General features: G+C 40.5%; 1 protein-coding gene across 4 annotated transcripts in view; it reads left to right on the forward strand.

Moving 5' to 3' along the window:
* kcnq1.2 (potassium voltage-gated channel, KQT-like subfamily, member 1.2) overlaps window positions 1-24,464 on the forward strand; it is a 165,219-nt gene that overhangs the window by 24,542 nt on the left and 116,213 nt on the right. The window contains exons 8-15 of one of the 4 annotated variants that reach the window (XM_039614328.1): window positions 1,950-2,060; window positions 2,375-2,470; window positions 3,608-3,730; window positions 5,445-5,610; window positions 8,993-9,019; window positions 10,596-10,649; window positions 11,299-11,416; window positions 16,377-18,540. In XM_039614328.1, coding sequence (XP_039470262.1) covers window positions 1,950-2,060; window positions 2,375-2,470; window positions 3,608-3,730; window positions 5,445-5,610; window positions 8,993-9,019; window positions 10,596-10,649; window positions 11,299-11,416; window positions 16,377-16,503 — 822 coding nt within the window. In that variant the 3' untranslated portion in view covers window positions 16,504-18,540. Of the gene's footprint in view, window positions 1-1,949; window positions 2,061-2,374; window positions 2,471-3,607; window positions 3,731-5,444; window positions 5,611-8,992; window positions 9,020-10,595; window positions 10,650-11,298; window positions 11,417-16,376; window positions 18,541-24,464 lie in introns of those variants that run through there. The other 3 variants (XM_039614329.1, XM_039614326.1, XM_039614327.1) reach the window with 3 other exon arrangements.

The following is a 24,464-nucleotide window of genomic DNA, read 5'->3' on the forward strand; positions in this document are numbered from 1 at the left end:
AATAAAGAGCTGAAACCAATTATCTGTACAATGCCCACTCGAGTCCTAGCTGGGAAACGGAGATGGCTGACCACCCTGGGTGGACTTATTATTTCTCCCCCTTGTGTTTTTATTCTCCTCATTGGATAGTATACATGTGTTGCTGTAACACTTGACACAGAGACAGGTGTGTTTATGTTTTTTGTGCGTGGAGCTGGATTTGCCCATTCTCCTCTGTGTGGAGGCTCAGGTTTCCAGAGCAGTTAATTAAACATTTGAATTGAAAGCGCAGAGTAATGAGAAACCTATGGCAGCCTTGTGCAGGGGATCAGTACGCCACAAAGAGACGGGTAATAAACCATTCACCTCTGGGATCTTTGGCTCAAAGAACTTTTAGAGCACCAACATAAAGTGTCAGTTCCCTTAATTAAAACTTTAATTGCGGGATTGCTACCTTTATGTAACGAGGGTTAGAGAGGTCACGCTGCTTCTAACTGCTCCGTAAAAGCGGTTATTTCTGTTACTTTGTTCACAATGCAAAAAAAGGAGAAGAGAAAAGAATCGCGCTCGAGGATTTGCACCTTTTTTGTTTTCCTGAGACTGTAAACTCGAGTGTAATGATATCTTTTCTCACCGGTTTAGTAAGCTTTTGCTCAGCTCTTGTGCATGCGTCCGCTGAAATGCGATTGCTCTGATTGGAGCATGCTAAGCTCTCGCTCTCACAGAGTATTCCTTCGCTTGGCATGATTTCCACTTTCGGATGTGCAGGTGCACGGCGCAGCTGGAGGACAAGCCAATGCCATGATTCACATCCCCTTCTCTACCTCCCTCCCTCACCTTCTCTGTTCTTTGTCTTTTTTTACAGTTGATGGTTAGGTAATGGCGCTTTTATTCAAAGAGCGACTTTGCCAATCTCACTGGCGATAAGAAGGCAAACTGGCCTGTTTGTAGATACAGGATGGTGCACATGTAGAAATAACTGGGCGTGATCACACATACTGTACATATAGAATGCACACTACTCTTCATATAAGCATATATATTCAGTGATAGGTCTGGGACCTTTTTGTAGGCATGATGTGGTTTTTGCCCCTAAACCCTACATACTGAATGAAATGGGTGTTTTTGAGCAGACCAGTCCGCTCTGATGTCAGGAGGACATTGTTTAGTCATCGGATTTGTGGATGAGGGATTAAATCCCCCACCACTCCACTCACTCCCAACATACACCCACCCGCCCTTCCCGCCTCTGCTCCTTCTTCTTTTTCTTTTTTTTTAGCTCTCAAAGCTCTTTAAAGAATCTCACCTTACATCAGCCTCTTTGTATTAGTGCTCAGCGGCAGCTCACGCGCCGATACCCTGCAGGCACTCACAGTAAGCTAAAGTGTGCACTGAATGTGTCACAATTGGCTCTGCTTTCAGAATGGGTGTACATGCAAATGCAAGAGGTATTTGTTTTTCCTCCTCACCCTAGCAAATTCCTACTCTCACTGGGGATTAGTGGTCGGGAATCTTATTTCCTTTGAGAAGCAAGAGCCTCAAATGCCACAGCCATCACTGACAGTGGTGGAGCAAATCCAGGTCGGCTGATGAACTTTTTCTTTATTGTCTAATTCCCCTTATAGACTGCAGGGTAAAGCTGACTGACATTTTCATTACACTGGCAGTTTATTAAAAAAAAAGAGTGTGATCTTTAATGTTGAAATAGGAATTCACTACAAATCTACAAAGAAAAAACCCCCAAACCTATTGAATTAAAAGCTTTGACAGTTATTCTTTAACCCTGAAACCTCTAAACACTGTAATTACACCGCAGAACGTGTGATATCATTTATTACACTCTTTGTTTCTTGCCTCATCGGTGAAGGGCTTTGATCACTGTGGGATTTTTCTTCCATAGATTTATCATATGCAAGTTTATGTACACTTTACATATCATAAGAGGCACCTCATCCAATCTTTGTCTTTAGGTCACTGTCACCACAATCGGCTATGGAGACAAAATTCCTCAAACCTGGATAGGAAAGGCCATCGCCTCCTGCTTCAGTGTCTTCGCTATCTCCTTCTTCGCTCTACCTGCTGTAAATAAAGTTTTCAATTTAATTCATATGAAATCCATGAGTTCAGCTTTGAGGAGATCATTTTTTTTAATGTTTCATTTATACCAAACCTTATTACAACATGTTTGGCTCAAGCTTGCTCTTTTTCAGTTTAGTCACTGTTCTCTTTGATGTGTCATTGAAGACTATATACTGAGCAAACCTAATGATAAAAAATGTTTATTTATTCTGGGAGATTCTGTATATACTTTCCTTAACTCTACAGTAAAAGTTCACTTTTTCATATTCTTGGAGTCTGGACAGTAAAAAAGTCAAATGTATTTCTCTTTGATCAGGGTATCCTGGGTTCAGGTTTTGCCCTGAAAGTCCAACAGAAGCAGAGGCAGAAACACTTCAACAGACAGATCCCTGCTGCAGTTGCCCTTATCCAGGTAAGTCCTAACTCTCAGTGTTAGAAATGCATTTTTCTTTTGTAAAAAGCAAACAAATACTGGAAAGCACAGAATGTATCAATGTTTGTGCAGAATATTTGCAGGGTCTTTATCTTACGCTATAAAGCGTCTTAAGGCGACTGTTGTTATGATGTAATGCTATACAAATAAAATTGAAACTTAATTGAGAATGTTTTGATTACACTTCTAAGAAATTAAGCTTTTCTTTAAGTTGCCTGGGCAACACGTATGTTGACAGGTTATTGCAGGAGCCTGGGTTTGATGCCACATCGGGTTGTTTCCTCCATGTTGTTTCTTTGTTCTCTTTCCCGCCTTTCCTGTTGTAAAAAGAAAAAGGATAAATGACCCCAAAAGTAATTTTGAAATGATCATATGTTTTATGCTATAAGACAAAAATTAATTTATATGATTAAAAAAATGACAAAATAATCAGTACATGTACTCAAGTTTTGCATAATCAAATCATTACAAACTGGGTCAGATACAGTGATTTAGTGGAAGACAAATGTCCTCTGTACCTGGCAAACACAGATGAAATTAAATATACACTCCTTTAAATTTAAGCCCTGATACCATTAATAAAAACAGCATAAAGGAAAATAACATTGTTCAGTTAAAGCTTATTCACAATAGATGGCAGTTAGCTTCAGTCAAGGCCTTTGCTAGCACTGCAAAGGCCCGTTGGCCTGTCCAGGGTGGAACCTGCCCAACAGCTGTGGCATTAATCTCCACGAGCCTCTACAGCCAGAGTCCTCAAACTGCACAGGACAGCAGGCCAGTGGTGGCCCTGGATAAAACCTAGTGAGGCCAACATTACAAACACTAAAAAGTAAAGACTAAAAATGTTACAAATAGTGACTGAAGTGACCTTTAAAAAAGAAGTGTACATTTTTGCTGAATAGGATAAGGCAAGTATAGCTAATGAAGTATTTATAGCTGAGGTGTTTGCATAACCTCTCTATTTATGCTTTTTAAAATTAATTTCAGACCATATGATCATAAATATAATGGAGAGTTTTCCATCCATAGGCTGGGGTATTTTAAATGTAATTCAGTTTTACAGAAATATTTCACCGACCAACACGTCTGTGGTTTGTCCTGTATTGCCTTTCTTAGACACTGTGGAGGTGCTATGCAGCGGAGAAACCAAACGGCTCTGCAGCTACGTGGAAAATGTACGTCCTGACTCCAGAGGGCGTTGCTGCTGCAGAATCTGACAGAAGGAAACGGAACTTTTCGGTAATCGCTTACTTTTACTGAAGCCAAAGCTGTTGAATAGTTATGTAGATTTTTCCGTTGTGATTGATTTGCTTTTCTCAAAAGGCATTTAAGGCAGGCCTTTAAACGCTAAGTATGTCTTTGTGGGGGGAAAAAGGTACCAGTCTTGTGATGTCCTGCTTTGAATCCAGCCTGACCTTTTCCCCCTCACATCTGAATCCTTTTCTTTCTTATCAATTGCGTATTGTGTCTCTTGACTTTGATCTATACAAAACAGGCTGCGAACCCCACCCTGAAAATATCGTGACGGTGTGTTTGATCATTCCCGTGTGGCGTTGTCTCACTTTGGAATTCTGATAAGAATTTTTAGTGTTTCTCAAAAATTAGTTTTTTTTTTGACATAACAATTTAACCCTTTGAACTCAAAATGCCAGCATATGGACTGTACTTGCTGACAGTGCAGTTGGAAAAAGCCGTTAGACTGCGATGCCCTGATTTGCATACGTGTGGCCCACACTCCATTGTCTCCTTGTGTAGTTCACCTTCTGCAACAATATTAGCTATATTGCTCCAAAAGCCGTACAGAATAAAAGGGGAGGCCGAGTTCCCACAAACATACACACACATGTAAGGACACAATGCGCACAAAACACAAATACACACAGACACACACACAACAGCCCCTTTTCCCCTTAAAGGCCTGACTCCACCAGGATGACTCGAGGCCTTTGTCTCTCCTGGACAAAGACTCAGTCAGTTGAGATGATGTCACCACCGCCTTTCTCATGGGAGTAAACCTTTGTCTAGTAGAACAACAACAAAAAAATCTTTGTGTAGCATTGAACCCACATGCATTCGGGAGAATGAAGGCTTCTTCCGCTCTTTTCTGTTTCAGCATGTGACTTTCTTCTCTCTCTTTCCTCCCTCTCCCCTTTCTCTCTTTCAAGATCCCTGCTTTTTTTTCTCCATCTCCCTGTTGAGCACACTTTATTTTGCTCTTTTCCTTTTTCATCCCTGCTCTTCCTGTCTCCTCTCTCTGAGAATTTTCACCTTTCTGTTTTTTGTTGTTGTTGTTTTTTTTTTCATTTTCTTGCTAACAGTTTTTTCCCCTCTCACTCTCCTTTTCGTGTCCATTACTTTAGATTTCTATATCTTAACCCTGCTGTTAGCTGCACATTCTCTTTACGGTTTGTCTTCTCTTTTTTTTCTCTTTAGTCTTTCAACACCCAACAAAGCTTCCCGCTCTCCTAATGACTGCTTCAAACATTTGGATTCAACTGTTGGCTACTTGGGAAATGCCAAATTCTGATGCACTGAGTCCAAATAATTTAGTTTGTATAAAAGGCCATGTCAATAATGTTGATGTGGGTCAGTTGGTCTGTGGAATGGACTTGGGCACCAATTAGGTTCTCACAAACTCACTGACTCACATAAAATATAGCTATTACTTCACTCAACTGAGATTAAACAGGTATCACTTATCTCATTTGTACCCAAGAATCAGCTGCCAAGAAAGAATTAATTAGGGCAATGATGCATAACAACAATGGCTTAAATATAAGGCTGTGTTGATGACATTATTTCCGTGGCATTATTTTGGTCCATTGTCGAAAAAGCATTTCAGCATACAGCGTGAACCACATGTCAAAACTGTTGCAATTCTTTTAATACTTTTTAGAAATGCAGTTATCATGGTTTCTTTCTCATCTCCTGCTTGTTCTCTTCTGTCTGTCAGAAAAAGTTGAACAAGAGGAGGACGAAGTGCCGAGGAAATGGTTCTATGGGTGTCGGTTCAGAGAGAGCTGTGTCGATTCCCCAGATCACCTATGATCATATTGATGACTCTGAGGAGAAGAAGGATGTCTCGTTTTTCCGTGAAGAGCCAAGGGGAACTGTGGAAGGTAATATACTTAGAGGACCACGTCTCTTGTGTTACTGTGATGTGCACTGACAAATTTACAAGTCATTTCAAATAGACGTCACGGGTTATTGTCACTCCCTAATTTTTGATGTGCTGAATTTGATCTTCACTCTGTGCAGCAAGGTTTTTCTAAGAAAAATGGCCAACCTCTGTAAAATGTTTTTCTTCCAAGAAATTGGTCTAAAATCTGTGAGCTAGCTAAGATAACACGTGAAGACTCAGCGCCTTGTTTTGATTACTCTTTGATCAGACTGACTCAGTTTTTGATCTCTTTACAAGGGAATTTTTGTTTTAAGCCTAACACCTTAGACTGCTGTTCTGAGAAGGTGTTTAGAAGAATTACATTTAATATCTTGTGAAGCTATATTTGCGCCGCAGCCAACTTGGAATAAAGTTGAGTCATGTAGAGAACATTTGATTATGTGGATAAATGCAATAATAAAGCTCTCCTTAATGCAATTTTGTTTGATGAAATGATGTGTGCTGAGAATTGCAAAGTGATTTCAGGACTTTCAAGTGGCCAAAATAACTCCATGAAGACTGTTATTATTTATGAGACTTAAGGTAATTTAGAGTTATTAACTGTTGGCTTGGTCCAGCTTAGTTTGAATAGCTGTGATAATAAATATTGTAAATAAAATGTTGCATGCAAATGAATGCAATCTGATACTGTCATGTTGCTGTTGCTCCTATGTCATCATAATGATGATAATTCAGGGTCAGCATTACAACTAGCCAGTGATGTTGTCTGAGCGTTTAGAATATATTTAATTAACATGTAGCCAATAAGTTAGCTAATGCTTTTAAAAACAATCAAACTAATATGAGTAACCTAAATTTCACCAACAGCAAACCTAACTTGATAATATATTTATTATATTGTATAAATTAATAAATAAAACACTTAAAATGTTTACTATTTGTTCCAGAAAAGAGGTTTATAAAAACAAAAGTTGTTTTTTTCTCCCTTTTCCAACCACATTGCAAATTAGACAAAACTATATCACAACAATGTGATTGGTCAGCTTCAATTTTGTCCCTGGACCAACATTTTCATGAAGATGCATGATGCAGGAAGCAGCCTGTAGCCTAAAGGTTTATGCTTATCTTAAGTAGAGTTGCCATAAAAGCAATGCACATCATGAGGAATGAGAGCTGAGCGGCAGTCAATCCAACATTTGTGGCCAGCTAGTAAGTCATTACACTCTGCATGAGAAGAGAACATGTTAAATCAGAATAACAGTCATCTCATTGTTCATTTTTGTGAAGCTTTGTATTGGTAGCGCTAAAAAGTAGTGGTCATCATCATCATCATCATATTGTGTCTTCTAGAGCCTCTTGCTTCCAAAAGATAACAATTTGGTGCTCTCAGTTCATAAACCAAATTTCAAAATTTCATTAGGGATTATTAAATTATTGTGATTCTGATAAACTGTGACCGTTAGCTAGCGACCTAACATGTGGGTGGTTTATGCCAGGCCTGTTGTGCTTTTAAAAAAAAAAAAATCTTTATGTTGTGGTGACTTGAACAAAATTCCATCGCCGATACAAATTTTGAATTTATGCACTGTACGTTTAACGTGACGTGAAACAAACATTGGAGAACGTAACATTACATTCGCAGGGAAGAAGCTCGAAACAGTTTGGATTTATTGTAAATCTTTAAAAAACAAAACAAAACATCTAGATGCTAATAATCACGGAATATGTAACGGTGTTTGTGTAAAGTTTCGTTTAGATTTGCCTACCCGTCAAGGAGGAGATAGAGTAGATACGTGAATATATACATATATGCGCTACAATCATTATAGGAAGAGGTTTATCAGCAGCACTAGTTCCTTCTTTTCACATAGTAAACAGGGGCTCTGTCCTGATCCCTTTAGAGCCAAAATGGCTGCCAGGTGTAAGCCATATGGAAACCATTACAGCTTCAGTGGTGATTAGAGGTCATGGTTACAAGCTCTTTACTGCTTCACTTGTCCCCCGCGCTGGCCACAGAAAATCACAGTGGGCTTAAATGGAAAAATCTTTAAAACGCCAGCTTGTCAGCAAGTTACAAGTGGGAATTTGTTGTAATGCCAGCTGCATTTTAGTAATTCCTTGGTCATACCAAAGCCATTATTATTCATTATTCACATAGTGAAAAATCTGGCCTGGCGGCACCCAGTTCATTGCAGCCCAGTTCATATCAATAGGGACGTCTACTTTAAGTGCAGGTCCACAGACACAGTTTATGATTGATAATTAGTTAAAGAGAGAAGTGGTTTAGCTTCCTGTGTTAAAAGCCAACCCCACTAAATGAACTGACCCAGACGCCAGGTTAATAAATGCACTTTATGAGTTTTTCCTGTCAAAGCATGGAATCTTAAAAGGAGCTGGAGTGACATAAACTTGACATAAAGGCGAGACCATTGCTAGAAGAACAAACACTGCACAGAGGAAAAGATACGTAGTTGTCTGCTTAATTAGGTGGATCTCAGATAATGAAGGAAAACATATGGCTGCACGTATGTGGGGGAAAAAAAGCAACCAAGTCAAGTTGATATTAAACCAGTTATTTAAGAAATTTTGTTTAGCATCCATCCACATATTTACACATAGCCAAGCAATTTTACAGGCCAATAATCATTTAAATGTTTTGCATACTCTATGTAAACAATAAATAATACTAAATAGATACACATGAAAGACTGCAAGACTATGGAGTGGAAAACGGAATTGGAACAAGTTATGGATGACATAAAACCATTGAAAGAAGCCGAAGTCTGCAGCCTGCTGTCACTAATTATAACGTCTGAGTTTAAACAGCACGGCACTGTATGATCTCTGCTTCAGATCCACCCATAAAACAGACATCTGCAATGTCAACTGTCTAAACCAGGGCTGTTTTATTGTTTTAACCGACACTCTTTCAACTTGGCACCGGGCTGGATTTCTTAAAAATAATTTACCCACAGTCATTCAGTAGTTGTTGCTAAGAAATGTCACCAATCACTGAGGCGTCTTGATGATCCTAAGTGAAAACAGTGCTGAAAGAACTGTGTATACACGCATTAACATTTATAGCACTAAAGAACTTATTTATAAATTTATACTCATGCCTTCTGGGAAGTTGGTCAATTTCACTGTGATGGTTTATTGCCGTTGCAGCTATGGGGTATCTCTTCCCTTACCCACAAGTGAAATGCTTAGCAGCAGGAACTAGATTTACAGGGTAATATTGGCTTCTAGTAATAATGCACATTTGCAGCTGTATCTGGCTTACTTTTACCAACTCATTTTTCATGAAAGGAAAAGATGAAGGTGTGAAAAATAGTTGAAAACATAGTCAGATTTTGCCTTGTTTTGTTGTTTTTTTATAGGAATCACCAGGATGCTCAGGCAATCAGGTGAGTATACCACCAGATCACTTCATCTCATATGCTTTTGTCAGAGTGATAATGTCAACAAAGCGCTTTAAGCAAGCTGGTTCAGTGGTTGATCCCGGCATATCTCAAGTTTCCGTGGTGTAATCTTTTACATTAAAGTACTGAATTTAAAAAAATGTCACACTATGTTCATTGTTTCCATAGAAACCAACCAAAAAAACTGAGCACATGCAATAAATATCACTGCACTGTAACCAGTAGCACCTTTCACTGGCTAAATAGTTCTTTTTCTTCCACTTTCCTGTGTTAATCATTAGCTAGCCTGTCTATGTAATGTGGCCCAGACAGTATTTTAATTAGACTTACTGGCTGGCTGAGCCTTTGTGCTCAGCTAGACCAAACCAGAGCCAAGCAGAGAGACTGGGCCCGTGTTGACCCGCCTGTTTTCTTTACTGGGTGCCCTGCCAACATCATGGGCGAGGAACGGGGCAGGACAGGGGCCTTGGGGACCGTGGGGACCCAGACTGGGACGCTGAAAAGAGGCGGGGAGGGAGCGGGGTTGTGGAGTTGATAAGCTGCCATTGTGGAGCTCTAGTGGTTAGAAATAAACTGGTCATTGTTTGATTTAGTCAGTGTCCAGCTTATCGCTCCACTTATCTGTCTGGCCCCACCCGAGTCCCCGTCTGTGAGAATCTCTCAATGGATCGGCTGCACTTTGACTCTGTTTCTATCTTGTTTCTGCACTCCGCTCTCCCTTTCTCCTTTTCCTGTGGACCACGGCCTTCACCGAAAACATTAAAAATGACGGTGCAGATTAACCAGATTGTGAATAAACCCCTGTCTTGTTTTCTTAGCCAATAAGCCCGTTAATGTCTTCTTCAGTGACAGGAAGTTGCTGTTAAAAGTGGCTCTGGGTAGAATCTATTCCTCTCACTTCTCTCCACTCCCTCTCTCTCTCTGGCTATCTCTGCTTCCACATTGGACAATGTCAAACAAACTCGATGATGGAATACAAGAGAGGTTGAATGCCTTTTGCTTGAATTGGAATGGTCATTCTGTTCTTGGACGAAGATTTGCCTCTCCATTCTTTATCACAATAGAGGTTCGGTGGTTTGGAGGAGAGGCACGTCAAACTCTGCTGACAGCCTGACTGCAGGTCAAGACCCTGCTACACATGATGTTCTGTGCTGTTGTTTTTACCCGCACCAGCAGCCAGCTGGCTAGACTGTTGAAACGGAGTACTGCAATTTCAGCTTCTCGTTATGTTGTCTCTCTTATAAATTTAATAGAAATGGGCACTTTTCCTCCTAGCTGGTCTGTGACAATTATTTCAAACAAATTGCTACACGTTTGATTTATTTATTGAACCTGTATTAATACTGTACACTAAGTACACTGTCACAAAAATCGTTTTTGCATCCTTTTCTAAAGTTCAAAACTGCAGCACCTTTGCTGTACTGTAGCGAGTATGCTCTTGAAATGCCATTAAATGCATGATGAGTGTGTTTATTTCTGATATTCTTAAGTCTCATTTTTACCCCCTTTCTTCTTTTTTTCTCCTCTCCCCTTCTGGTTTAATTAATTTTCATGGCTTCAGGCCCTCCTCAACATTCTTGGTCATCTTTCACTCTGAGCTGTCCTGGCTCTCCAGGTACCTTTCAGTTTTTTTCTGTTTTCTCCCCCCTTCGTATCTCTGCCTTAAATCATATCACAATGCTGAGTGTCTTATATTGCAATGAAATCTTACATCATACATTTTCAGATCAACACACAGGGTACTTTTATTACTGTGTGACGTATACTAGAACTCACAGAAGCCAAACTGTGTTGCGGTAAAGTGTCCGTGCGTTGTTGCGAGTAATTATGCATTTGGTACCACAGTGTGTGACACCTTCACACTCTACAGCCACTCACAACTTTAAACTTAAAAAAAAAACACCCTTTCATTCGACCCATTTAAAAACATCCCCTTTGTATTAGTTAACTGTGTATAAACTTGTATAAAATTGTATCTGGAAATGTAGTTGTTGTCCTATCGCACTCCCCTCACACCCAACCGGTCATGGCAGATGGCCGCCCCTCCCTGAGCCTGGTTCTGCCGGAGGTTTCTTCCTGTTAAAAGTGAGTTTTTCCTTCCCACTGACACCAAGGGCTTGCTCATAGGTGGTTTTCTGATTCTTTTCTCTCTATTTTTCCAGATATAAAGCACATTGAGTCGTCTTTTGTTGGGATTTTGTGCTATAGAAATAAAACTGAAATGAATTAAATTGAATTGAAATGTTATATTTCTGTCGTTGCAGTGAAGAGGAGTCCTAATAACAGCACGTCCATCGATATCTCCCGAGCCAACAGCTTAACTGATGAGCTAGACGACATGAGCGAGGATATTGCACTGCCTGCGGTGACTGACAAAACTCAGTAAGTCCCAGAGAGCTTCTCCTCCTCTTTTTCTTAAGGCCCCATTTTCTTCCCATCCATCACCCAGCTCTGACCTTTATTCACTGATCTATAATATACTGATTTTCCTACTGGTCATGCAATTGAAAGGCCTTTTGTCAAAACAGAGAGCCCCTCTAGCTGCTCTCTATATGTATTTGTTTTTTTCCCAACTCCCTTGAGGGTTAAAGAGATTCAACGGCCATATCAGGTACGTAGTGGTGTAAAGGGGATTATCCCTTTAGTCTTGTGAGAAATGTCAAAGAGATCCTTCTCAGCTGATTACATAACACATTATAGAGCAGCCGGCTTGTCGTCACATGCCCTCAGCAGAAGAGAATTCACTGATGTTGTTTGCTGGTCCAATGTGTGTCCAAGTGTTCATATAGAAACAAGGCGGGAAGGTTTTGCACAGATATATCAGTAGGGTGTGTTCTAAATAAGTCTTAAATAAGTGAGGCATCATTACCTCCAGATTGGTGTTTACCTGCTGCACTGAGAAGTAATACAGAGTTCATAAAGACTAAACTCTGAAGGCTGGAGGCTTAAAAGATTATGGGCTCTAAAAAGGTTGATTCCTACTTTAAATATGTAGACAGGCCAAAGTGTGCATCTCTCAAAGTGAGCGTCAGCATTTTTTAATGCAGAATTATGAGCTTGTGTACTGTAAACATGTGTTAATTTTAATTGTACTGCACTGAGGCACGTGTATGGCTTTATCCTTTGAGTGAAAACACCCAGCTTCAAGTGTCTTAGGGCGTTTTCACACCTACATTTTGTTTACTGTGGTCCAAATCAGTTAATGATTTGAGTTGTCGAGTTGTAGCGTCCTCGTGCGGTTTGGTTTCTTTTCACAGAGAAAACACCATGTGAACCAAAATGTGTCACAATGCAATTCATTGGGCGTTTTGGACAACTAAAATAAATACAGGAAGAAGGTGCTGTGTTCTGCACCATGTGGAAAATGTAGAGAATTTACTCTTGATTACAGGAAGGCGATTAGCTCAGATTTTCACTGTACACCTGGTAGTTGGGTTGAAACTAAATCCCAATCTCAACATAAAGGAACTCTGGAGTTCATTTGGAACTGGACCGCCTCAAAAGGGTGTTGGTGAGGTTGTTTTGCTCCTTGCACAAGTGCTGTTGCCCTTTTTACATCTGCACAAACAAACCACATCATGGTTGGAAAATGAAGTTCCATCTAAATTAACTAAATACTTCAGATGTGAAAATGCTCTAAGTAAGGTGTTGGACAACCGTGTGTCACAAGAACAGCTTCACTGACTCTTGGCAGTGATTTTCCAAGTCTCTGATTTGTAGTTTGAAGGTGTTGGTGGAGAGTGTTGTCATCCATAATCTGCTGTCAAGTGTTCAATTTAGTTGAGATGGTGATAGGAAATGGATAAGATTTGTATGTTATTGGTGTTATTGTTATTCTGGAAGAGACCGGAATAAGTTCTGAACAGGCGTTCTCTCAGTCTGCTATGGCTCTGCGAAACACATCCATCACTCACTGCCATATCTGGTTTGCCTGCTTTTTTTGTTCTCCTTTCTCTGCTCTCTCGAAACCTAAAAGCTTTGTGCACTTCTGTGAGGAATACAGAATCACTCCCATGGCAGATGGAAACCATACAACAATATCCATCAATTTCTAGTTCGAGCAGCATATCTGAGACATAATAAAATCCTCTTCACCCACAGTTGAAGCCAATTCTGGTTTTTAATTGAACTTTAACAAGACCAATTTCAATAGCAAGTTGCACAAGAATGCTGCCACTCTTTCTCTTGCAGGCTTTTCACCTGCTTCTGCTTGTTTGTGGCATTGGTCCAGGATTGTTCCTCCCTAAAGCACTTGAATTCCACTGACTTTCCTGCCGTTTTTCTTCATCTCTTTCCTTTCTTTTCTTTGTTTTTCTTTTCTTAACCTCGTCATCCCTTCATGCCCCCCTGATCTTATCTGCTGGTCAGAGGGACGCTGTGGAAAATGTAAGATTTTGCAAGTATAGTCTCTGAAACTGACTAACTAAACCCCTATTTATCATTTGATGTGTTTGCCACTCCTGTAAAAATGTGATTACGTAAAACATATATTTTTATGATAAAAGTACTGATTTACCATCATCTGGAACTCTTGGAACAGAAAAGAGCTCGTTTTGTTAGTACATGCTGTGTTGATTGTTCATTGCTGTTGTCTAGTGTGGAATAGATTGACACCATTATTATATGATCAGTGGAAACAAGACAGATGTGCACATGGATATTGACAGGCTGAGTGCTAACTGCAGATACCATACTAATTAACTGTTAAAATGACGCACTCTGAATCCAAAGTGCTTTTACAAAAGTGTTCAGATGTATGTTTAAAAAACGAATATGCAAAGAAACTTTATTTATAACTTACATTAACTTAATCTTTCCTGTATTTTTGCAATTATCTATTGTAACACATAGGGAACATTATGGTATACTACACAGATAAGTACAACATTATTAGCCTCACTATAAAATTTCAAGTTTGTGTCAAAACATTTTAAAGGTACTTAATGATGTGTTTTAACTTTGTAATGCTCAAAACTTGTAAAATCAAGTTAAAACTGAGGGTTTTCTTCCAATTTACACACAGTACAAAAACTTGAATGAGGGTTTAAGCTGTCACTTGAGAAAGCATCATGCTGAAAACAAAATAAATCTCTTTAGACTCGAGAAAAAGAATTGCTGATGCTCACAAAGCAGGAGGTGGATATATAAAGTTATCACGTTGTTTCCAAGTGAAATTCAAAGAGAGCCACACAGCCTGGCAGAGGCAGGAAGCAAAATATTTCAAAGATTGTAAAGAAAACTAGTGAGAAATGTGTCTATAGACCCTGGAACAACTGCTAGTGACTTATCGAAGTCAGAAATTGTAGTCTCAAAGAAGTTCATCACTAGAATCCTGCACAGGAATGGACTGAGAGGTTGCAGACCAAGAAAAACTCAAGAAGCACAGACACCTTCAAGACACACAGAAGTATGCTGAGGACAACCTGGACTGGAAGTGCATCCTTTGATCAGATGAGACAAAACTAGAGCTCTTTGGCCACAGAGACGCTGCTTATGTTTGGAGAAATAAGGGAAAGGCCTACAACCACAAGAACTCCATCCCCACAGTGAAACAGTGCTGGGAATATTAAGCCGTGGAGACACTTCAGTATGTCTGGAACTAGGAATCTCAACAAGGTAGAAGGAATAATGAGGACAGAAGGATATGTGAAGACTTTAAAAGAAAACCTCAAGCAGCAAAACTCAGTCTGAGTCATCGCTTTGTTTTCCAACACCACCACGACAACTCAAAACATACGTCGCTCCTGGTGATGAACCACTTCCAGTAGACCAATGTGAAAGTTATTCTGGATGTTTTTGAGAAATAGTTTAATTTACTTTGCACACAGAAACTAAATTAAGCATTCCAATAGCCAAACTAGTATGTTTGTAAAAGCTTTGTTAAAAACTTCTTGCTCTATTTAACTGTACTTGGGAAATACTTAAATGAATCTGATAAAAATCTGGACTTCCTTAGTGACAGCTATGTTTATCTGCGTCTGTTTATCTTCCACATGCTCTTTTTTTTTGCCTTACGTGTGCTTGTGCGTGACAGTTTGCATGTGGGTGTGAGACCCTTTGGCATTTTATGCCCTGAGTGTGTGAGAGTCAGCTCCAGAGACGGACAGTAATTTGTTTTCATTTGTATCCATCTCAGGGCTGCTGTGCCCATAACTTTCAGCTGTAACAGCCAAGCTCATATTTGGGCCTCGCTGGGCACTCCCATAACAGCGGTTTTGTTTTGCCCCTGGTGTCACGCCACCAAGGACAGCACTGTCATTTGCCATCCTTATCTGGATTTCTGCAGCTACTAGATCCACCCTTTCTGCCCGGGGCGACTTGCGTGCGCCCACGCTATATCAGTTTTCTGTTACTTTATATTCTGAAATATTTTGGACTTCCTTCCACAGCTTCCAGCTGTAATGTGAGTTTGACTCTTTCTGTAGCGACGGTTGCCACTTGTTCATTCATTCTACATTTCTGGTTTCTCTATCGCTTTAATTTTTCGGCGACAGCAGCGGCTGGAACATTCCACTGTTTGTTTGGCTTCGCTAAAGCAGACTACCCCCAAAATGTGCATGCATGTATGTTTATTCACATGTGAGAGAGAGAGAGAGACATCAATACAGCTGGCTGTGATGTCTCTGGGCTTCTGAAGAGGAAGTGGTGCGGGGCAGCGTCCGCACGCAATCATGTCTTTGTTGCTCTGAACCCCAGACGTGCACAAGCTCACTATTTTTTGTTTTTTTCCCCCGCTGAGAGCATACGTCACTGTTGTTTGCCCCGTGTGTTTCAAAGCGTCTCACTGTGATTCTTTTAGAGGTTCTATGAAATAAGTTTTTTTTAAAAAGGAACACAAAGTGAAGAAATGCAGACATTAAATGCACTTGTTTCACAGTCATCAGTGTAATTCTTCCTTTAAAAAACATGTCCTTTGCTCTTTGTTTACCTATCCTCCTGCAAATGAGACTTGGTTTTGGTACGATTCAAGCAAACACTTGTTTCCGTGGATTGTGTACACGCATGTGAGAACCTAGTGGCTTAGTGGTTTTGATGTGATACTGTGTGCTGTGTGTGTACTCACGTACTGTCGCGCACTCTGATTTTGTAAATTTGTGAGATTTAGTGGTTGGCTGTTTAATGAAATCATAACAAACCCCAGCAGGGCTGCTGATCCTAAACCCAACCCCGCAGCAGATTGACATTTACCCTCTTGGAGAATGAGTAAATGTTTCCAAGTACACTTCTTAGCCCCTAAACAGAGGAAGGCCTTGTTTAGCTGATTGCAGTGATTGTGTCCTCTCTCCCCCTGGTTTCTGCTCTAATTTACTTGTTTCTTTCTGTTCTCCTTGACTCTTTCCAGCCTCTCCGTGTACCCAATAACTCCCCTAGTTGCAGCGCCAGATCAAGAATCTGTGTCGTCTTGTGACCTGAGGCTGTCATCCCTTTTCCCTTCCGGGTGTGGCCTCCTACTCCTCTCAGACCTGTAAAAGTCAGCATGGGCCACCTGCAGGCAGATCTTAATTAGTTCCCCTCTCACAAACTAACAGGAGAGAAACAATGAAAAAAAAGCCACTGCAGCACCACAGGAGGGTTTGAAGGCACAGACGCACATGCATCACGGCCTGCTCTCTTCAAGTAGGGGCCTCTCGCTCCTTAGGAACCAGCGTCTTTTGTGCAGCTCTCCGAACAAATTGACTTTTTGTCCGTGTGGCCTCAGTATCCCAGTCTTGTCTGCTATACTCTGATATTGACGGCATGATTTCACACATATGGTACTCAGTCAAGAGGGGAAAAATCTCAAATGCATTGCCGTCTGATGTCGTGGGAGCCTTTTTAAACACTGAGTAATGTCACTTGCCCCCCCTTTCACCATTCTCCTCAACTGTTTGCTTCAAAACATGTGTAGGCCAGGTAGTTTTATGGGACCTTATGTAAGATTTAACAGTGAATCTAATGTTAAAATACCCAGTAAATCCTCTTAAAATTCTGTGGCCTTTCTGCCAAGTATTATAATGACAAATTAGACTAGGCGAGGGCCCTGCTTTGGGCACATGCGCGAAACACACACACGCACACAGACAAATGGATGAGGTAAGATCAGCCTCCTGCCCTGCTACAAGAAAAGCTGCCTGAGTACTGCTGCTTTATGACTAGATAGAAAAAAAAAGCGAGAAAGAAAAGAACTAATTGTACCCAGCTTCTTGACTCTTTGCCAGTTTCTAGAGCCTACAAAAGACAGAAAATAGTCTTGGAGCAGTAAAGCAGCTACACACTGATTCATATCCTCTGGATAGCAGAGCTGTATGGAAGCATATTCAGTATTTAATCTTATTACAGACTCTGGCTTATTATATAGATGCTGACCTCCACATGGCATTTACTCACTTGGACGATTAGAAATGCCTTAATTCTTCTCAGTGAGCTAAAAAATGTTGCACCATAAATGCTGCAGCTATGCTGGCATTAGAGAACAATAGAAGTTTAAATTGGCTTCCTTTTTACAGGCATGGTTTTAGCTGGGTGTCTTGTGGTGTAATTGCTGCAGTGTTCATAACTCTTTTGTCAAATTTTTTTTCACAGATTCTAATTATCCGCGTGTATGCCGTGTCTGCTTTTGGTAAACGGAGTCATGCAACTTGTGGGTAAACTTCCAGCTTTCTGGATGCACCAGAGAAACGCTACACTGACTCCAATCCAGTCCACTCTCTACTGACTCTACACTGACCTTCAGCATCTTTCCTGTAGTGCAACAGGAAAAATAGCATTTCAGCAGAAAACACATTCAAAATGCAACGCCTAGATGAAGACTATCCACTTTCTGGATGATTTAGCATGCATCAAAACAAGTTAGATGATCCTTCTCCTCTTTAGCTCAGAGTATGCAGTGTCCATGTTTTCCAAAAAGAATTTCAATTTTAAATTTGATCCATTTTTTCACTTTGCCTCAGTCCATTTTTAATGTGCTTTAGATGACAGCGTTCCTGAATCATGCTACCATATGGCTTCTTTGGATGATAGAGTTTCAGACTGTATTTGCAGATGGCATAGTCAATTGTGTTCACATACAGTAATTTCTAGAAGTGTTCCCGAGTCCACGCAGTGATTTCCATGACAGAATCACGCCTGTTTTTAATGCAGTGCTGCCCGAGGGCCCAAAGCTCACGGGTGTCCAATGCTGATTTTCGGCCTTTTCCTTTGCACACAGAGATTTCTGCAGACTGACTGAATCTTTTGATAATATTGTAGATAACAAGGTATTCAGAGCCTTTCCAATATTATGCTGAAGAATGTTGTGTCAGAATTTGTAGACATAGTCTTTTGGAGATTGGGCAACCTCTGTCCAATTTCACTCCTCAAAAAATCTGCCTCTCTAAGATGAAGATTTTACTGACCTGCTGCCAGTTAATGTTCCTCGAGTTGTTGTTTTTCTTCTAATTTAATACCACTCACTTTTCCAGGCTTTTGTCACCCTCAAGATACTCAAGGTGCTGTGTTTACTGTGTTCTGTCATGAATAAAATATGGTTTGAGGAGATTTGCAAATCATTTCATTCTAATTTTATTTACAATTTAAACAGTGTCCCAAGTTTTTTGGAATTGTGGTTAAGGCAGCAAAAAAAAGGTCCTTGTTCTTTCTTCTGCACGGCATTACACTAAGATGTAACGAGTCATTTATGAAGTAAACACAGAGCAATTGTTCACATATTTCTTAGCTACAAATGCCTCTATATACCCTTACTTACCATTCAATACTTTTCAATATTGCATGGTGAAAATCTGATAGCTGAGAAAACTCATAAGCAGAATGCAAAAACAAAGCTCCATTTTGAATAGATGTAACTTCTTTTTTTTATTAGAAGTAGCTTTGAGGCTTCCTCTTTTTTTTAGCATGACATTAATTTTGGTAGCAGGAGAGCACTATGCAGAACCTGAAAGCTCTTGTTACATGCCAAAAGCATGTAAAACAATTACAAAAGTTGGCAAACCTGCAGAAAGCGAAGCATGATCTTTTTGCCTACATAGTTTTTTGCTTTTATTAGACAGTTGATAATAAAGAGTCAAACAAGAAGAAAGAACCATATTGAGATCATGGACTGTTTTAATGCTTTCACATAGTGAATGAAATGATAAGTCTGTTTTTGCTCTACTGCCAAATAATGAGCAAATTCTCCCTCCAAGGCCAAAAGGAGAATCTGAAGGCCTTGTTTTATGATGTGCAGGTCACACACAGAGCAATAAAGAGAACTTTTAGGAACTTTTTTTTTTTTTTAAATTAGAGAGTGTATTTAGTTTGGCTTTACACTAGCCATCCTGCATTAATGAAGGCACCTCATGCTGCTCCTATTAGGGATGAATGTTTACTCCCCCTCAGTGGTGTTGGTGATTCTAGGACGGTTTTATGGTGAGGGGACCATCAACAACTAAGCGAATGGCCCTCTTTATGGCCTCTTACCGCAGGTTGGGAAAATCCAGCAAGTCAGCAGGCAAGTACTGCATAAATAACCCATCCAGACAAAATTTAAAACAAAAAAACACAAGATACGCTCATCAGCATGATGTCTAGCTGTGACATCCAGATTATTTCCAGGTCCGTATGAAGTGGCTTTAAAAGATATGCGTGCCACTTTCGACCCCATTAACGTTAATGAAATCTGCAATCTGGAGCGCAGACAGAGGTGGACTGAACCAAGCAAATCACGCAATGCTGTTTTTGGAGGTATCCCGGTGTGGTGCAGGGTTCAGGCTACAGTTAGTAGCATTCGAAGCTGCAGCCAGACTTCACTGAAATGATCAGATTTTTTGTAAAAATAAATTCATGTGCAAAAACAAAACAAAAGAGAAAGTGTGTGGATGTTTCCTCTCTCTTATATGAGGATTATTTTATTGATTACTGCCCAAAATGTTTTAAAAAATGCAACATTCTCACTTATTTCTGGTGACCATAAAACTGTGTGGGGAAAAAGAAAAGTCAGTGGAGATGCTCATGTTTGCAGGTCTCATGTATGCGTCCGAGGCCTCAGGGCCACGTTTAAAATCCTAGGAATCAGCTGTAAACGCTCTGCCCTGCACTGCTTAATTATACCATCAGTTTCTCTTCATTTCCACTGCAAAGACACAATTCCCAAAGAAGAAGAGGGAAAAAAAGCAGATCATGGAAAAGGAAAATGACCTCAGGAAATTTCTGTTTTCACAGCCTGATTCACCGAGCAGCTCTGTGACGTCACGGCTGCCGTTCCTTTTGTTTAGGGACAAGAAAATATTGAGAAAAAAGAAAGAAAGAAAAATGTTTGTTTTCATTAGACCAGAGCGCTGTGAACAATTACACACCCGTGAGGACAAAGGTAATGACAATTTGTGTTTTTGTTAGCTGCCCTCATAATTTAATTGTTTCCATCCAGAATGTCGTTTGACCATTTGGTTCTAGTTAATGATGTTTGTACTAATGGGCTGTAATGCATGCTAACGTTCAGGCTGAATATACATTATAAACTAATGAAACCAACATAATTACCTAAAATTGAATTATTAGGATGCCTAATAATGGAAGTCAAGATAAGGTAGCTTGGGGATATTTTTTTCCCACTTGAGCACAGCCATAAACAAACTGAAGATAAACTCCAGATGGTTTGGAACAGCGCATTTATTTCATTTGTATTTTTTTTAATTATTCCCAAACAAGGTTACTTTATGAAGAAGAAGAAAAAATCACATTATGGACCAAAAAAGAAAAAAACCCCGAAGCCAATAATAATTTTAATAAAGATGTCAAAACAGTGTAATTAAATCATGTGATTAATGGCACCGCACAGCTGGTATGGTAAAAATAGCAAAAGAGTCAGTAAAATTACTTGGAAAAACCTCCCAAGACTGAAAGTATAAAACTGAAGAAAGAAAATGTGTGGCAGAAATAGGGGGTTATTTGTTTTACCTCCACTTTTCTTTTCAATTTCACGCTGTAGATCAGACATAGAGGGGGGTGGGGGGCGTTACTTTATAGTAACCAGGAGTAACTAACCTACTGCATTAGTGGTGTTAATACGCCACGAAAAGGATGAAACGTGACTACGCTTCATTTATGCTTTTTTCTCTCTGTTTTGTTCCATATTTCTTAGTTGCAAAGCAGGTCTTCCATACTTAGTGTGGGACTGTGTGTTTAGTTTGCCCGGCAGACTTCACAGCAGTCTTTGCACTAATCCTGACAGCTTCCACTTTAACTGTAGTGAAATCAAAGTAAGGCCCAACCCAATCCCTACTTGGAGGACTCTGTGCAGATGCTTGGCTGTGTGCTCGAGGTGCGCCTCCCTCTCCGCTCGCATTAGAAGCACCTGTATAAATACGATCTCTCGTCTTCTGCGTGTGTGTTTCGCTTCGTGTTCTTGTCCCCTACACCTCCCACCGCCACTACCACCACCACCCCTTCCTCAGTACAGGGCTCAGTTTCTTCTTTGCTCTTGTTAATAAAAACAGTAATCTGCAGCAGCACCTGAGTGACCTGTTTGTACAGCCAGTCCCGTTGCCTTGCGAAGCTCTTTGGCTACTGTTTTTTTTCTTTCTTTTTTTTGCTCAGCTCTCCTACTCTCAGGTTTTCAAATAGACCAGTCCTGCTATTTGATGTGGGCTCGAGGAAGGGGGTGGGGGTTTATTCAGGTGTGGTGAGTCTGACGACCGATGCTGCCACCACCCTGCCTCTGATGTTGTGTCCATCGGCAGCCAGGTGCTGGAGCTCCATCAGAGAGGCCACTGTTCCGAACCTGCGGCTGAATAGAGGGCCCATTGATGGCGCTCGTCTGTGGGGCGCTGCGGTTTCTCCCCTCTTACACGCACGAGCAGGGGTAGATGGTGGACCGGGGCGTTTACCTCCTGGAGAGGAGAGGGGCTGACCCAAGGGGAGCTGCAACATTCTGGCCTAGCTTTTGGCCGCCGGGGAACTTGTAATATGGTTCATGTGTCCACATGGCCCGATGTGTTTGAGAGGATATTCACTCCCACTCTGGGTGAGTGCCTGTCCCACCTGTCTGAATAAGACTCACTCTGTTTGAACTAAGGCTGGATTCAGGTCGCCAGAGGTTGAATGTGGATGTGTCCTGACATCATGTCAAGGATACATCCACTGAATATAAGGTTGGAGGGTTTGGGTGTCGTTCGATTAATAATACTTTCCTTTAGGGTGAAATATTGCTGGCCACATTATTATGTACACATTGCTATTTCCAGGTTGGACCCCCTTCTGCCTTAATTCTTCATGCCACATTCCTTAGAGCTTTTGGTCCTTGTTGACATGACAGCATCACACAGTTGCTGCACATCCACGATGGGATTCTCCTATTCCATCTCATCCCAGAGGTACTCTATTGGGCACCTTTGGAATGGGTCTATTGTCTTTGTGACAAAGCATGTTATCCCACTGGAAGTAGCCATCAGAAGATGGAAACACTGTGTGCATAAAGGGGTGGACATGGCCAGCAACAATACTCAATACTAACAATAGTGTTAAAGTGATGGTTAGTTGGTGCTATAGTAGTACTGTTACACATTGTCTATTCTACTGCTTTAGTCCAAGTTAGTTCGAGGTTTAACATGTTGTGCATTCAGAAATGCTCCTTACCTCCTTCCATGGTTGTAATGAGTTACTGTTGCCTTCATATCAGCTTAAAGCAGTCTTGCCGTCCTTCTCAGACTTCTGACACCAACAACACATTTGTGCCTACAGAACTGCTGCTCGTTGGGCATTTTCCCTTTTATGGATCATACTCTTTAAACACCAGTGATGGCTATGTGTGGAAAATCCCAGTAGTTTATGAAATACTCTCACAGGTTTGTCCGGTACCAACTGCCATTCCACATACAAAGTCACTTAAAAATCTTTCTTCCTCTATAGGGGTGGCTGTAGCTCAGGTGGCAGAGCAGGTCAGCCACTAATCAGAAGGTCGGTGGTTCGATCCCAGGCTGCCTCCTGGCTGCATGCAAAATATTAGGTCGCCAGAGGTTATAAGGTTATAAGATACTAACCCCATGTTTGCCTACTGGTCAGAGGGCCCGGTGGCACCAGTGTTATAAGGTTATAAGATACTAACCCCATGTTTGCCTACTGGTCAGAGGGCCCGGTGGCACCAATGTCCGGCAGCCTCGCCTCTGCAGCTGTGGCTACAATGTAGCTTGCCATTGCCAATGTGTGTGTGAATGACTGAATGTAGTGTAAAGTGCTTTGGGGTCCTTAGGGACTGAGTAAAGCGCTATACAAATGCAGGCCATTATTTGTTTGAAAATCAGCAGGTTGCTTTAAACAGGTTACAACCATAAAGCATTGAGTTGCTGCCATGAGACTCACAAATATCAAATCATAGCTAAGTAGATATTTGTGTTAACAAACAGTTGGAAGTTGTACTTTGTAAATCTTTAGGGTATTTGAAAGTCTACAAACAATAAACTATGACAAATGAAAGGCCATGTGGAGATTTTTTTTAAGGATACAGAGAAATATGGAAGTTTTCGTATGAATTTCACTGCAATAAAAATTCAGCAGATAACTGAAGGTGTAATTGTCCATATTGACTGTTGTGTTCTGTGAATTGGGTTTTAAATGACATTTTTTTTTGTGGTATAAAAACGTCTTAAGAAACTCTCTTCTTATACTTGCTGAATAGTATGAGATAAAGCAACGATTCACAGTTACCTGACCACAAATATGTTTTTCCTTTTTTTTTTGAGAACGGGTAGCTTATACTTCCTGGTAGTTCAACTTAGCAGAATTTATGTGAATTCTCTGAAAGAAAAAATCTGTCTTCAGTTGAAATCCACTCCTAAGAACGTTTCTTTATCACACTGACCACTGTGACATCAAGCGCTGAAATTAGTTGCCTGAGTATCGCTTCTATCATGACACCATCGAGGGAACTTTGCGCTTTGCAAGATTTATAGGAGGCACGGTTTCACAACCTCACACACTCGCAGCTTTGCCACTGAGAAGTTTTGCCTTTTCTTCTTAGAGAAACCCAACCACAGTGCTTTTCTGGTTGCGTTTCTCACTAAGTGTGGTGTTAGAAGCTTATTTTACATGGCAGTACGAGGAAAAAGGTAAGCCATTTTGAGGATTAAAGTGAAAAAAGAGAGAAAAAAACTGACTTTCTTGTTGCTGTATATTATATAGTCCTTGTATCAGCAATAAAGAAGCAGTCAGCAGGTTATCGGTCAAAGACTTAAAATATCTCTGGGAACAGATGTTTTAAATTAGTGGAAAGAAAGAAAAGTTGTAAATCATGAAAAAGTGGGACCAGGTAAGCCTTGGTGATGTGTCACCCAAACCCCTCCATGCACCTTTATTTTTTTCCACTCTTGTTAATAGGAGCCATATAGAGCCCAGTTCTTAATTAAAGGCCCCCCAAGGGGCTGTAGCAGTAAATGAGACTAATAACCTTCCAAATAAGTCCCTGCTAGTGCTGAAAGGCTGG

This window comes from Oreochromis aureus, linkage group 7 (genome assembly GCF_013358895.1).
Source record: "Oreochromis aureus strain Israel breed Guangdong linkage group 7, ZZ_aureus, whole genome shotgun sequence".
Lineage (NCBI taxonomy): Eukaryota > Metazoa > Chordata > Actinopteri > Cichliformes > Cichlidae > Oreochromis > Oreochromis aureus.